The sequence below is a fragment of the Magallana gigas genome, chromosome 8, assembly GCF_963853765.1.
Source record: "Magallana gigas chromosome 8, xbMagGiga1.1, whole genome shotgun sequence".
Classification (NCBI taxonomy): domain Eukaryota; kingdom Metazoa; phylum Mollusca; class Bivalvia; order Ostreida; family Ostreidae; genus Magallana; species Magallana gigas.
In genome coordinates, this window is record NC_088860.1 from 20,584,432 (window position 1) to 20,601,679 (window position 17,248).

A 17,248-nucleotide genomic window follows, 5' to 3' on the forward strand; every position below is an offset into this window, starting at 1 on the left:
CGGATCCACAAAGAGCCGAAACCATAAGAGCCGGAGTCATAAGAGTTATAGCTTCTAGAGCCAAGTTGTATGAGCCGGAGCCTTTCTTACTTATGCAGTCCAAGGGAGCAGCTAGCGCTCGATCTATGAGCCGAGCCTGGAGACTCGGAGACACAGCATCCGATCATTCTTTACATACTTGATCTACAAGCAGTCGAGTTGGTATCAATCATTATTTGCATAAGTTGAATTAAACTATTGGGTCCTCGGAAAGATAACTGATGGCCTTAATCCGCTTTTATATAATATAGCTGTTTCAAGATTTATTGGGTTGCACGTGTACTTTTAAATAATACGTTTATCTAAAAGATAGAAACCGAGTGGAATAAAGACAGGAACTCCATTTCTGATGATTCTGTTTGTGCATGGTGTCAAAATAACAGAATGAAACTCCCCGACCCTGGAATATAATAAAATACAGTAAATACAAGAACGATAACCCTTGATGCAAATTCTGCGTGCATGACCTGATATTGAATTTATAATAAAATTTAACAAAAACAATTTTAAACGCAAATTCTAATTAACTATTATCTTTCTTTTTAGCTTATTATAAATATGCTCAACTCATATAAAGTATCTGTTTAACACAAACTGAATAATTTTAAAAAACATGTAAGTCATGCAAATCAGTTGAACTACATGTACATGAACAAAACATATAGACAAGTTATGTATATAAACTCAAATTAAATTAAATTATGAACAATATTTAAATGCAACATATATATATATATATATATATATATATATATATATATATATATATATATATATATATATATAATATATATATATATATATATATATATATATATATATATGTGTGTGTGTGTGTGTGTGTGTGTGTGTGTGTGTGTGTGTGTGTAACAGTCCTCGCATAGAACAAATAAGTCAAGGCTGTTGAGGGTTCGACTTGGCTTTTTGTATTAAGAATTTTGACCCTGTAACAATTGTATAACATATATCAGGCATAAAATAACATAAAATAGACATATTACTATAATTGAATTTTGATATACAATATCAGTATTATCAATAATAATTAAATCAATTACAAGGGAGATAACTTTATCCTCCCAATATAAGAACATTACATAAAATATTATATAAATAGTGCCTGATTGGGAGGGTAACAGTTGAAATTGACACCCCGAGAAAACCATTGTCAACCGACGCGAAGCGGAGGTTGACAATGGTTTTCGAGGGGTGTCAATTTCAACTGTTATCCTCCCAAACAGGCACTATTTATTTTGTTAACGTTATACTGAATGTCTTTTTTAAAATTTTTAAGAAAATTTTACTGCTTTTATATAGGAATAACGTGAATTCTACAGCGAACCGTACGCGCATAATTTTCGCGCATGTAATATTTTTTAATGTTACCCGTTGCCAAGTGCGTTGCTAACGCTGAGGGTAATAGTAAATATTATTAACTGCGTCTTAACCAATCAGATTTCAGTATTTAACATGAAAGTATAACAAATTAATCATACCATTCTGTGGGAAAGGGCCTTTATCAAAAATCTGATTATTGCCATATGATGTAATGTCATGTGAATCTGTAAATTTAGATATGATAGATACCTTGTTTTTGTAATAAATCAATATTTACATATAAAAAATCACACAAGTAACTTTATCGTTGATGTCTCACTCTCACATTACATTTATTCAGGAGAATTATGTGATAAGGAAATTATCTATTGCAGAATTACTGGATAAACATTTTAATAAATTAATTAGATATATCGTTAGTATTAATAATAAAAATATTAACTTACCAATACAGAGGATATGTCAGTCTTATATCAGTATAAGGTTGTTGTCAGGTCTGCCATAAATATACTGTGACTGCCCAAATCAAGATCATGACAAAGAGTTACTGTAACCAAAATCTAAGAACTTTTGGAGGGAAAACCTTACTAACAAATCCAAACACAGAATAGGAAACTTAAACACCAGTAGGATTAAAAGACATATCTATTATTTGGCCAATACTTAATTATATACCTCAAGCAGTTTCACTGACCAGCCAAGCATTATGCTTGACTGCATACAAATGTACTTACTGCAGTGCTTAAGTAATATCAAAGACTACCCAGGCTGATGTAAGTAAAATCTTTTTAAATAATAACCTTGATATACACAGCATAATTATATTACTAGAATACATTATAGTAACAATACACTTATCATTTATTTAAGGTCTTCCGTTTCCAACGGAAGACCTTATAGTTTTCGTACTGTTTCTTATTATTATTATTTTTTTCCCAAAATTTTGTGCACGCGATATCTCGAAAACTATTCGGCCGATTTCCACCATTTTTTCACAGATGATTGCCAGTGGTTATAATTCTAGAAGTTTTTTGAAATTTTGAAATCGGCACTTCCGGTTCCGATTTACGGCCGATTTTGTCAGTTTTTACGACCCATTTTGTGCAGACATAAACTCAGAGACTATCAGAGATAGGAATATGAAATTTTCAGGATAGGTAGACCATAGGTTAAAGTTGTGCACAATGTAGTTTTTTAGCGCCAGTGGCGCCATTCCTATGAGCTCGCCTAGGCTCGAAAATTGGGTACGAATTTCGAATCAAATTTTTCATACGTTTTGATCTGTATCTTTTTATGAGTTGATATTTTGTTAAAACAGATATAACAAAAGTGGTAGATAATCAAAAGTCCTTTCCAACAAAATCAAGAAATAGGGGCTGGCCCCTTAAATTAGGGGCCAAGACACTCATAAACTCTATTACAAATAACTTCAAAACGATAAAGATTTTGTAATGCATTACAGAAGCAAAGTTGTTGACCGTAACAATATCTATCAGGCAAGATCTTTGCCACGCCCATTTATTACGTAATTAGGGATTTTTAGGGGCCAAAGTACTAAAACTTTGACACAATTTATCTAGAAAAATAGACATATTTTGTTAAGCATTGTTGAAGAGAAAATGCTTGCATTGATGTATTTAATCGATTCCAGTAATCAAAACACCAATGTCTGTCCCCATTAAGGATCTAGAGGGCTGGCCCCTAAAATATTCAATCATCTGTATCTAAAAAATGAACAACAATTCTAGATAAGTGTAAGAACAAAAAATGTTCGTATTCGTGAGACCGTTCAAATGAACTCAAGAAAATAGGACTGGCCCCTTAAATTAGGGGCCAAGATACTCGTAAAGTCTATTACAAATAACTTAAAAACGATCAAGATTTTGTAATGCATTATAGAAACAAAGTTGTTGGTCGTAACAATATCACTTTGTAAAACTAATTTCTAAACCAATTAATAACGTAATTAGGGATTTTAGGGGACTAAAATCTTAAACCTTAAATGTGCTGTATGTGAAAAAGCAAAACGCTTTGTTAAGCATTTCAAGGGATATTGACAATCGTATGCATTATCTGAAAGGGAGTGGTTGAGGGGGAAATTTGAAATTTCATTTATATTTTAATCGTATCGTTTAAAAATTGAACGGAAGACCTACTCGTTACTCGTAACGAGATCGTATCTAGTATATTATATATAATGATTCTGCCACATTTATTATCATATCATACCTCCCATGAGGTGCAAAGGTCATGGGAACTTCTACCAGTATAGCGTGTATAGGTTGTAGAACGTGTATATGTCAAAACTTAATGTGAAACTACATATATATCAAGCAATGTGCTATAAGACAATACTTAACTGCACATGCTTAAATATCATAAATAAAATTCTTATTTTTAACCCTTTATATTGTGCACGCGCTATTTTAAATAATATGAAAATGTAATATCATTTACTGCGTCAGAAAAAATGAAGTCAGCGCATCAAAAATATTGGAAAGTTGTTCTTAACCTCATCTAACGAAAAGAAAATTCTTGCATATGCATACTTGCCAACCTCCAACATGTGAAAATCTGGTCATGACCAGATTTGGAAAGTAAAAAATCTGGTCATAGCGCGTAACGACATTCACGACATATTTACCATGCATTTCATAGGTATATACAATAGAAATATGTGTTAAAAACTTATGTGTAATGCTTTATTGCAAAGAAGCATTTTAACTAACAGTTGCTGATTTTGAATTTTGCAAAGTGATCTGACACAGAAAATGGTAGGTTGTGTTCAGCTAAAAAAAATGCAAAAAGAGTTTCTGCTACATTAACCTTGCTTTTGAACTCTGTAAATGATGGCATGAAAGTTGTAAGTGACTTGGAAGAGTTATGTGTATTAAAAAGCATCCTATACATGACTTAGCGTTTTTGAATGTTTAGTCAGATCATTTTGGGCACAAAATCCAATATTCAAATGTGCGTTATATAGAACATAAAAGCCTCGTTTTGTACTCGATTACTTTGTTTTACTTATGGGAATTCATTTTCCCAGATATGTTGATAGGTACAAAAATATCGTTTTCTTTTTGTTGGTTTTGATTCCGCTGGCCCCGATGAAGACCTTTTCTTATTGGAAGCCATCACACTTAATGATTTAAACCTTCGCTTAGTCAAAACAACTCACGATAATAATTACACATAATGTGTCTGTTATAGCCATCGGCATTGTTTACGCGTTACGTAAATCCAAGCTCAGCTTGGGTTCATAACTGGAAGTCAAACGCGCAACGTAATTTACGAACCAAATCCGGAAATCGGGAGATTTTCGGGTTGTTTGACAAAAATCGGGTGAAAAGCATGACCCGCCGGGTCATAAAAAATAATCGGGTGAAGGGTTGAAAAATCGGGTGTGACCCGACGAAATCGGGTCAGTTGGCAAGTATGCATATGCTATAAAATTTGATTTTGCTGCATCTCAGGACTTTCAGTACTTTGATGACTCCCTGAGGCAGTCAGTGCCATTCCAAGTTTTAATTTCACCTGAGTTGATCGCTTATCGCTGTCAATATATATTAAGATCCCGATTGAAAAAATAATAATAAGGTCAAAAGGGGCCAGGGGGCCGGACCCCCCCCCCCCCCCTTCCCCAATCTTTCCAATTCAATTCAAGGGTTTCTGATCTGCAACACTTTTCACAAAGGTGAAGATCAGAAACCCTTGAATTGGGAAGATGTGGCCTCACCAGTCAGGGTAGCACAAGTCTTAGATTGGACTTTTAATCGGGATCGAGGTGCTCTTTTGAAAGTAGTCGATAAACTTAGGGGGGAATTATATTAGTTTCTGTTTGACATTGATGTTTCCGGTCACTATGCCGGTCACCACGCTACTTGTGCAGTGTTTGTTGTAGTGGAGGCGGCGTCGTCTTACGAACTGTCATTAGATGGAGACCACGTGTTTTTCTTCATGATTGTAGTGGTACTTGCTGCTAAGGATAAGGTAAAGTCATTCTTATTCATTTTTGGATGTTACAACATTATGCTCCTACTTTTGCGGTTTCCTTAGAAAAGTTGAAGAACATGTACTGTAGTGTTGTACATGTGCTACAAGGCCACAAGCGCTTGTTCCATACACAGCATGGCAGTTTCCTGTGTTTTATTCACCACTTAATGTGGTATTTGAGATAGGAAACCAAGTGACATCTGCCCAAAACTAAAACAAGCGGATGTATTACAGCACCTATACAGTACTGATATAGTCCCATACATGTAAATATCTACATATATGGCCAGAAATTAGTCCTGACTTTTACCCCTTTCTATTTGTAACCAGTAACATTGGTTACATCGGTAACAATGTTTAATTATGAATGATTTTCAAACTTTGATGTATCTGTGACTGGTTACAGTGGTTACTGGTAACATTGGTTACAAGACAGAGTTAGGTTTGGGTTAGGGTAAGGATTAGGGTTAGGGTTAGGGTTAGGATTAGGATTAGGGTTAGTTTAAGGTTAGGGTTAGTTTAGGGTTAGGATTAGGGTTAGTTTAGGGTTAGGGTTAGGATTAGGGTTAGGTAACCATTGTAACCAATGTTACCAATGTAACCAATTTAAAAAAGACCCCCTGTAAATCATGAAAATGACTGTCACCTCTGTTACCCTATGTCACAAAGAGAATATAGCTGTTACCATTGTAACCAAATAAAATAAGACCCCCTGCTAAACAGAAAAAGGCTTGTCACCTCTGTTACCTCTTGTCACCAATAGAATATAGCTGTAACCATTGTAACACATAAAATAAGACCCCCTGCTTAACAGAAAAAGGCTCGTCACCTCTGTTACCTTTTGTCACAAAGAGAATATAGCTGTAACCATTGTAACCATTGTAACCACATACAATAAGACCCCCTGCTAAACAGAAAAGGCTCGTCTCCTCTGTTACCTTTTGTCACCAATAGAATATAGCTGTAACCATTGTTACTGGATGAAATTAAACCATCCAGCGGAAAGAAAATAATCAGTTTTGTCATATATGTTACTTTTGTCACCAGAAAACAGTGCCTTGTTACTGGTTACAAATGAAATGGGGTAAAAGTCAGGACTAATTTCTGGCCATATCTAATGTAAATACATGCATGTACTGCTAATCCTTTAATCATGCATGTCTTCAAATTGTAGACAATATGAATTTTCTGTCCTTATGTATGGCATGCTTAATTCAAATGATAGTGTTCCATATAGTGAATAGTAGATTTACTGACAGCTGTAATCGACATGTACAGTTTATAATAACTTTTTTCATCTGTTTGTCTGTTGCTGTAAAACTTAAATTTAACGGTTGTAAAATGTAACGTTAGTTAATGAAATAAATGAATGCTTTTCTTCAGCTCTTCTGTGACTGTAATTAAACATTAAATATGAATTCAACCCAGTAATTAAGATTTAATTTAATAAAGGCAAAGAGTTATTAAATCATAGTTTCATAAATCATGAAATTTTATCTGTCAGATAAACTATGTATAACATTCATTAATACTACTGCACATAGCTGCAGGTCTGTTAATAGCTCTCCGTCTGAAAAAAATGGATGGACATGACTACGTGGGAATTACAGTGCCACCCATTGAAATAATTGTATATATTTATTGCGCACAAAAATGTGTGCTAGTTTTGGACAAATTAACCTTATTTATCGAAAATTCTGTGAAAGCAATTAGTACCATTGAATTCTTCATGTAATTTACTACTGATTTGTCCCTCTACTTGAGTGGTGCTATATATATGTAAATTTTGAAATTACCAAATTGAAAAAAGTTCCTCTAAATTTGATTACACAGTAACCCAATTTGTGCTCTCATATATTGCAGCTTGCCCTTCCATCTCCATGAAGATGCAGCATTATAATAGAATTAAATCATATTTTCAACGCAAAGGTTAGTTTTTATTATCAATATTAGTTTTGTTAATAATTAGTTGGACATGTAATGCATAAAAACTGTTTGATTCCACATGATTAATATTAGTGATGGAACATCATTTTAACTCACATTATTAGTTGTTTTTTTTCATTTATTTTAAAACTAAAAACATTTGGAAAGGTTGGATGAAACCATATAACAAATACAACAATCATAAGTAAATTCAGATTCCTTTTCATGTGTATCATATGTTTTATATTGGTCTTTGATATACTGTAAAAGTGGTAATTTACGCGTTGGGGAAATTTACACAAGTTTCGCAGTAAGCAGAAAGAAATCTGTGTAAAATCCCCCCCCCCCCAATCCGCGTATGGTAAAAAACTCAAACAAGTGTGGTCAATCACCATCCGCGTATTCAACACCTATGTGTATTGTTTGATCAAAGAAAGTGCGTACATGTATTTATTACTTAACCATCAGCATAAATAACCACTTTTACAATTTTTATACAAATATTTTGGCATTCTCTCACCAGAGGTCTTGCTACACAGGCTTCGCTTACACCTCTGTCAACGCCCGATGTACAAGATTCTTGTACAAACTTAAACGATGGGCAAAATGTAATTAAAATCTATGTAATTATTCCTTTTGTCTAATATGAATATGAATAATTAAATTTAAATTTTAACACCGTTATTTATTTATATTTTGACGTTACCGGGAGAACTATTTTGCTGAGGTAAACATTAAAATATGATCACATGATCTATTTTGACAGATGTTTGAAAAATCAGTTTCTGTACTCTACCGATTTAGCGATGATTTTACATAAATCAGCAGTAATGTCATCTCATGTGATGTTTTTAAAAATGTCCTCAAAGTCATCTCCCTTCGATGACTTCCCTTCAAGCTGATTGTACAGAAGAAGCGAATCAACAATGCCATGTGCTCGCCATGCTTGTTTTGATCATGTGACAGACTATTTTTCCGGCATTGACAGAGGTGTAAGCAAAGCTTGTGTAGCACGACCTCTGATGAGAGAATGGTATATTGGTAGAAGGAATACAAAATGATATTAGAGAGAATACCTGGGTGCTAAGTTATTTGCTTTTCCTTTCATAAAATTTTTTGGTTGCTAAACATTTGTAATAAAGATTTCTGTAATTAATAAAATAGATGAGATTTTTTTATCGTATAAGGAGGAATATTACATACATTCCCTTAAAACTCTTCAATATTTTGCAACTACGAGGGTTGTTCGGAAATTATTGAGACATTTACTCTTACTCCCATGGGAAAAAAGATGAATCATTGAAATTTAACCAGAAAAAGTATGTCTTTTATTAATGTACACATTTTGAAGTTAATTACATCATTTTTTTATTCCTGGTAAGCTAACAAAGTTGCCTACTTCCAATGACCTGGCGCAACCACAAACTCATTGTAACTTCATTTTAACAATTTTACTTGGTCCTGTGTTAAAAACACCTCACAAACGAATTGAAAACATGAATTATTATTCATTTTTCATATTTTCTTTATATTTTAAAATGGCAACAGTTGTATATATTTTCCTTTCTTGATTTTTTGTGAAAAAATTCTCAAAATTCAACTTACTGTGAAACGTCTCTTACATTCATTCCTTACATATCTAAGAAATGTTAAAATCTGTTTGTGTGAAAAAAGTAATATTTAGTCCCCTTGTTTTAATTTTAGTTAAACAAACAGTAAATAAACTCCAATTTACTGAAGCTTTTGACCTCTTTCCATCGTATAGTTTTTAGCTCACCGAGACGAAGTCAAGGAGAGCTTATGCTATACCCTCTGCGTCGGCGTCGGCGTCCGGACCTGGTTAAAGTATTTGTTGCAGGTCCTGTATCTAAGCTATTACTTGTCCTATCTTCACCAAACTTGCATGGATGATGCATCTGGACCTACTTATGGACTTGAAAGACTTGGATGCTGAATCTGGGTCCTAAATTTCAGATGCTGGAGGAGGTTAAGGTTGTTGGACCAGGTTAAAGTTTTTGTTGCAGGTGCCCTTTGATAGCAGTATCTTAGTTACTGCTGGTCTGTACTTCACCAAACTTGCATGGATGGTGTGCCTTATGATACTGATGCACCAGACAGGCTTGAGTGCTGAATCTGAGCTATAGGTTTCGGATGCTGGAGGAGGTTAAGGTTTTTGGAGCAGGTTAAAGTTTTTGTTGCGGGTGCCCATTGATAGCAATATCTAAGTTACTACTGGTCCTAACTTCACCAAACTTGTATGGATGATGCGTCTTATGATACTGATGCACCTGACAAGCTTGAATGCTGAATCTGAGCAATAGGTTTCGGATGCTGGAAGAGGTTAAGGTTTTTAGAGCTGGTTAAAGTTTTTGTTGCAGGTGCCCTCTGATGATTAATCTTATTTACTACTGGTCCTAACTTCACCAAACTTGTATGGATGGTGCGTCTTATGATACTGATGCACCTGACAAGCTTGAATGCTGAATCTGAGCAATAGGTTTCGGATGCTGGAAGAGGTTAAGGTTTTTAGAGCTGGTTAAGTTTTTGTTGCAGGTGCCCTCTGATGATTATATCTTAGTTACTACTGGTCCTAACTTCACCAAACTTGTATGGATGGTGCGTCTTATGATACTGATGCACCTGACAAGCTTGAATGCTGAATCTGAGCAATAGGTTTCGGATGCTGGAGGAGGTTAAGGTTTTAAGAACTGGTTAGATAAAGTTTTTGAAACAGGTGCCCTCTGATGATGATATCTTAGTTATTACTTGTCTTTACTTCACCAGACTTCCATGGATGGTGTGTCTTATGATACTGATGCACCTGACAGGCTTGAATGCATAGTCTGGTTTCGGATGCTGGATAAAGTTAAGTTTTTAGGAACAGGTCACATGTTTAATAGATGATAGTACTATTTCAAACTTGCATAGTTGATTTAACTGTAATATGAATGAATCGCAGAGGTAGCTTAAGATGCAGAGCTTGATCTCCATTATCAAGGATGCTAAAAAATAAATCTTAGTTATTACTGGTCCTAACTTCACCAAACTTGAATGGATGGTGTGTCTTATGATACAGATGCACCTGACAGGCATGGATGCTGAATCTGAGCCATAGGTTGCGGATGCTGGAGGAAGTTAAGGTTTTAATTGCTAGTGCCCTCTGATGATGATATCTTAGTTATTACTGGTCCAAACTTCACCAAAATTGCATGGATGATGCGTCTTATGATACAAATGCACCTGATGGGCTTGAATGCTGAATCTGAGCCATAGGTTTCGGATGCTGGATGAGGTTTAGTTTTTTGGAACAGGTCACATGTTTTATAGATGATAGCTTGCATAGTTGATTTAACTTTATTATAAATTAAATGCAGAGGTTGCTTCAGAAGCAGAGCTTGATCTCCATTATCAAGGATGCTAAAGAAATCTCCTACCTCACTCAAACCAGCTCGATAGATAGATGTGTTTGTTGATAAATGATATAACATGATTCCTATGATAAAGTATTGTATGATATGAAACAATATTGTTTGATATGATACAATATGATATCATATGTTATATTATAAAAAGTTATACGATATGATATTGTATCAATTTTTTTGATATTTTATGATATGATTATGTATCATGATATTGTTATGTATAGTATTGTATATTATGATACAATATTGTATAATATTATATTGTATTTTAAATTTATTATTTTATCACATGATACAATTACATAAGATATTGCAAAATATTATATTGTATCCTATGATACAATATTGTATATTCTATAATATTGTATCATACAATATTGTATAATATGATATTGGTTTCAGTAATATAGAATTATATCACATGAAATTGTATTATATGATATTGTTATATTATATAATATGGTATCATACGATATTGTATGATATGATATTGGTTTATATGATATATTATCATATCACATGAAATTGTATTATATGATATTGTAATATATTTTATTGTGTCATATAATGCAATATGTATGATATAATAATGTATTTTATAATATTTTACGATATCACATAATATTGTATCATTTGATAAGATACAATGTTGGAATCAAATTATATTGTATGGAATCAAATTATATTGTATTATATGATATAATATCATATAATGTATCAAATATGTTTCAGTTTCATTCAATACAATATCATTCTATATTATACAATATAATATCATGTTTCAGTGTTATGATGTATTATGTAATATGATATTGTAATATGATACTATATTGTATTATATTTTATGATATTGTATTATGTGATCAAATACAATAAGGTATAACACAATACAATGTCATATCATACGTTACAATATCAAATCTCATTATTGTTTATTACGGTATTTTATTTATTATATGATATATATTATATTAGAAATATGACATGATGCAATATTTAATTTTATATCATTGTATTGATTAACATATTAACATATGATTATCATAAAAAAATTTATCAGATGATATACGATATTTTGTCAAAACAGAATCCATGAATATCCAAGATCATAAAGTATGATTTTCATATAAAATGATAAAGGTGGTCTTATGAAGGTGATGTCTCATAAGGGTGATGCTCCGTCTCGGTGAGCTTAGTAATCTATGATTACCTATGTTTAATACAAGCAATTTCTTGGCCAAAAAAGGTCTTCTTTCAAGATTTACACCGATTTTATGTATATTCGCTGCACCGCCTTGATGTCAAACTTCAACAAACCGTCTCAGCCAAATTTCAATAGCTGGGTACATATTTTAGTACTTTCTTCGTATTTCAACTCGAACACTGGTAAAACTTACACAAAAGTGAGTCACAATAAATAGCAAAATGAACATACCTAATTTGATTTCTTTTTTCAAGAATTGTAGGTCCAACCACACTTAAAATAAAGATTTTAAGTTTTTTAAACTCAATTTTGTGCCTGCGCCTGGTACTCCAACCACTGACTTGTTTCTGTACTAGCTGTCATAAACGAACTGTTAATTATTTTGTAATATTAATTTGGTTAATTATTTGTTTAGGGTTTCTTCAATTATAATGCCAATTTTCATTAAAATTCGTCACTTAGAGAGATATTTGTGTCAAGTCTCAATAATTTCTGAACAACCCTCGTATTTGACCTACCGTGATTCTTTAATGCTGTTCAATTTTAAATGTGAATATATTTTGATTAGAAATTGATTTTAATGAATTAGTGCAGTGTATTTAAACAAAATAAAAATCATACAAATATGCCTGCAAGTACCCTCGTATGAGTATAACTGGAACTTTCACATAAGATTACCAATATTACTTCACCACCACCCCTCTCTATCCTCCCCCTTTTCCCATTTGAATATAATAATTTTGATTGTGCCTTGAAATTAAGATTGGGTTATTCCCCTTGCAATATGGCAGTAACATTCAATCATTAGTGCAGCAGCATTTGATATGATGTATTGGAACCTGTGTCTGAAAAAACTATTGGTAAACAATAATATTTTGGGGTTTTGGATTTTGATGTTATACATTTTATTCGTAAACAGCTATTTTATAGCCATAATTTTTCGGTCACCTGAGTAAACTCTGGTGACCTATTGCTATCCGTTTTCGTCTGTCGTCGTGCGTTAACAATTTTACATTTTTAACTTCTTCTTAAAAACAACAAGGCTGATTGTTACCATTTTTGGTGTGAGGCATTTCTATGGCAAGAGGAATATAAATTGTGAAATTAATGGCTCAACCGTCCACGAGGCGCCACATGTAGGGCCAAATATGCAAAAAAAAAGCCAAATTTTCTAAAATCATCTTCTCTACTGCCACACATGTGAGGAAAAAATGGTTGATATTTATGATGTCCATGAGACCCTCTACCAAAATTGTGAAATTCATGACCCCTGGGTCAGGGGTTCATGCTCTAGGTTGGGGCCAAATTGGCCATATACATGTAGTTAAAATGTATTAAATCTTAGAAAATCTTCTTCTTTACTCCCATATGTATTTTTTAAAAACTAAATGCCTGGTTATGATGTCCATGAGGCCCACTACCAAAATTGTGAAATTCATGATCCCCTGGGTCAGGGGTTCAGGCTCTAGGGTGGGCCCAATATGGCCATATAGTAAAAATGTATTAAATCTTAGAAAGTCTTCTTCTCTACTACCATATATATTTGTTAAAAACTAAATGCCTGGTTATAATGTCCAAGAAGCCCTCTACCAAAATTGTGAAATTCATGACCCCTTTGTTAAGGGTTCAGGCTTTAGGGTGGGCCCAATATGGCCATATAGTAAAAATGTTTTAAAGAACTATATATGATAAGAGTTAAATTTGGCCCCCACAATTCGCCATTTTTTAAGTGTTTCGGGTACAATAAAATGTTAACTTATTTTTTAGAAGAGTTGATACAAAATATATTTTTCATCTATTTTTTTGATTTATTTGCACTCACTGGCAGTATATGACGTCAGAAGGGACGCCATTTCTATAATTCAATCAAACCCAAAAATTGACATTTTTCTTATCTATTTACGAATGGGAAATATAGAGCGCATGCTTGAACAAGGAAAAATTTTTTGTCACTTATTAGTCTTGGCTAGATACATCTCTGATTAAAATATTTTATTTGTTCAAGAATGCGCTCTATGTTTGCGGAAGGAAAAACTGCTTGAAAACAAGCTGTTTTACGCTAAAAATGCAAAAATGGCGGGAAAAGGTTGTCTTTACAATGTCATATTTCTAAATTGTGGGCACTTGAACCAAAATGAATATAATGTAAACACATCACATACATATCTGTACTAAGAAAACAAAGAATGATAGTAAAATGATGATGTTCATTTTAGGGGGCCATTTTAGGCCCTTATCATATATAGTCCTTTAAAAAATCTTCTTCTCTTCTCCCAAAATGTGGGCAAAAAACTGAATACATGGTTATGATGTCCACTAAGTCCTCTACCTAAATTGTGAAGTTCATGGCCCCTCGGTCAGGGGTTCAGGACATGGAGGGGCAATAAAGTGTTAATTCATATAATGTTTAAAAATTTTCTTCTCTATTCTCACGCATCTGTATTAAAAACTGACTTACAATTGTGTTTACCAGGAAGTCCTCTATTGAAATTTAATTTTCATGTCCCCTGGAGTATGGGTTTTGCCTCTAGGGCAGGGCCAAAATGGATGTATTGGTGTTAATACATATACATGTAATGTTAAAAAATTATCTTCTTTACTCCCACGCACCTGAAAAGAAAACTGAATTCATGATTTTGTAGACCAGATCTTTAAGTTTTTCACCAAAATTATAATTTGGTGAAACAGTTCTTTTTGAAAGATTTCAGCCAGGGAGGTGGTCGTCATTACAAAATAATTTTTCTACTCCAGAATGAAACCTAATTAATTAAATGCATGTATAAGACTCCTCAACAAGTTTGTGTATGGGTTATATACTACTCAGGTGACTGTTAAGGCCAACTGACCTCTTGTTTCCTTTTCTTTCTCATATATATAGGTAGACAACTCATAAAACTCGTAGCAATTTCCCTTGCCATCTGCCTGTTTTTGTGGAAGTTAAATTGTTTGCTATTCAAATTAGAAAATGTGATCTGCATTTCCATTACGGGGCGTTTGGCCAATGCCATGTTCCAGGAAGCCTTTGTGTTCACCTTTGCCAAAAACAAAGGAAAACCTATGGTCATCTTCAGCAGCGAAAACCCTCTTACTGATATCTTTACCTTGGAAGGGTTAAACTGGAAATACGATTCTACTCATTTATGTCGCTGTTATCCTAAATATTCTGACAGATGGGATTGTGCCTTTGACGACCAGTACGAAAAACTCCAGCTTTCTTCAAAAGATACCGTTCAAATGTTTGGATATTTTCAGTCATGGAAATATCTAAAAGGCTACGAGAGAGACATTAAAAAACTGTTTACCTTTCAGCCATCAATTAGGCAAAGAGCAGACAAACAGTTGCAGGGCATTATCAAGTCTTTCCAGGACAAGGGAGTAACAAAGAAGACAGTCTTGGTTGGAGTCCATATTCGACGAGGAGATTATGTGACGGAGAAAACATTTGTAAATTTCGGTTACAATGTAGCGACCGAAACTTACATTCATAATGCGGTGAAGTATTTCCAAGATAGATATCCTGACGTTCTGTTCATCGTCTGCGGAAATGACCTGCCTTGGGCAAGAGAGGTGATGCAGAAGTATGAGAGGACCTACTTTGTAGAGGGCAACTCCCCCTCCCAGGATATGGCCCTTCTCACAGGGACCCACCACACTTTGATGACCGTCGGAACCTTTGGGTGGTGGATCGGGTGGCTCACCAATGGCACCACCGTGTACTACAAGCACACTTACAGGGAAGGAACAGACTTCATGATGGAGTTCCATGGCGGAACCACCGACCACTTTCCTCCTCACTGGGTCGGCTTGGATTGATTATTGTTCCTCATTGTATGTAATGCTCAGCATCGTAGTCACTAGCCAGGTTATTATATAATCTTGTTAAATCAAATTTGTTTATGCATATCTAATGTAATGGCATTTGCATATGCATGTAGTTAATATGATCAAGAAATGTATTCTATAAGCTGATATTGCTTCCTCCGCAATAATCGTGATGGATGCTTGTCAGACTGCATCTCCATCATTATGTTAATGCTTTCAGATAGTTGCCGTGTGTCATTATACATAAAATTTTCCTCAAGCATCTTTTTTGCGACTATAGTCAAAAATTATACTCAGGGTTTTTATTAAAGACTATTTAAATTTTTTTTAAAAAGGTATGACTTTGAACCAAAGAACGAATTGTTTATTGTTTGAATAGAATGACGATGGCTAAAAAAGTGTTAGTCTTCCGTGTATTGTCTATTGATTATGATTAATGTGAGATGTTTCAACTAATGCTCAAGCCAAGATCTTTTGATGACCCTCTATTTAATACTCTTTCGATTGGATTTCTATTACAGAAAGATGTATTTAATAAGTTTATCTATATGTATAGTTTATTTTCAATGCAAGGAGTATGACTGTATGCCTCATTTTTTTAAAGGAAAAATTATTTAAAGAAATAGTTTTTGTATACTATGAATGAAAAACTTGGTCTTCCATAATGTTTAGAATATATGTCCTCAAAAGCAATAATTACAAGTATTGAAGGGTACAAATGTTCATTTGATGAATGTATGAAAACTTAAGGCAGTTTTGTTACAAAAAAAATACCATTGCCCATTGGTAATAACTTACTAAAAAATTCTTTATTTTTATTCAGGGCTCGACATTAACGCTTGTCCGCTTGTCCGGTACCAGTTAAAAAAATATGCGGACAAGTGAATATTGCTGGCCACTTGTCCCACTGGACAAGTGCATTTTTTATGTAAAGAAGTCTCCAACATTTAAAAAAAAGAAAGAAAGTTTTGAGATAAGTTTATCCTTAGTCTCGTTATAAGTTTATTGATTAGTTATTTTGAATTTCGATCCCGACATCAAATTGCAATGCAATTAAGTTACTCTTGATCGGGATTGAAGTTTACTAATTTCAAACAACTTTCAAGGTGTGGATCTTAGTTCTTACAAAGTACCAAACACATATGTTAAAAAAAGAAAGGAAGAAAAGGTAGCAAAGATAAAGGATTTTGAAAAGAAATGTAACTTATTTTAGGTTTCATTCATCATTGATAGACTATGATGACTTTCCATGTTTAGTTTAAAAAACAGCTGAGAAATCAATATAACAGTTACATGTATTTTTAAACCTGATGCTAAATTTAAAATGTCTTGTAATTTGCCATGACAAAGCTACAGCTGACAAATCATGTTTAATGTTATATAGAACAAATACATGTACATAATTATAGGAAAGAAACTTTAAGTTTCCATTTAAAAAGTCAGGTTATTAATTATAGCTAGAGTAATCAAATGATTTTATTTCAGTAATAGAGTACTGTAG

At 33.5% G+C, this 17,248-nt stretch overlaps 1 protein-coding gene across 1 annotated transcript; it reads left to right on the plus strand.

Moving 5' to 3' along the window:
- The first annotated feature begins 178 nt into the window (after nucleotides 1-178).
- LOC105326082 (galactoside alpha-(1,2)-fucosyltransferase 2) lies at nucleotides 179-16,561 on the plus strand. Its single transcript, XM_066068485.1, has 3 exons — nucleotides 179-197; nucleotides 7,234-7,299; nucleotides 14,804-16,561. The coding sequence occupies exons 2-3, from the start codon at nucleotides 7,251-7,253 to the stop codon at nucleotides 15,736-15,738; spliced, it is 984 nt and encodes a 327-aa protein (XP_065924557.1). The 5' UTR covers nucleotides 179-197; nucleotides 7,234-7,250; the 3' UTR covers nucleotides 15,739-16,561.
- Nucleotides 16,562-17,248: the final 687 nt, after the last annotated feature.

What these genes read in the sequence shown, in the direction of transcription:
- LOC105326082 (XM_066068485.1), top strand. Translation starts at nt 7,251, where the DNA reads ATGAAGATGCAGCATTATAATAGAATTAAATCATATTTTCAACGCAAA. An exon ending in ATCATATTTTCAACGCAAAG is followed by an intron (nt 7,300 to 14,803) that starts GTTAGTTTTTAT and finishes TCATATATATAG; the next exon opens with GTAGACAACTCATAAAACTC.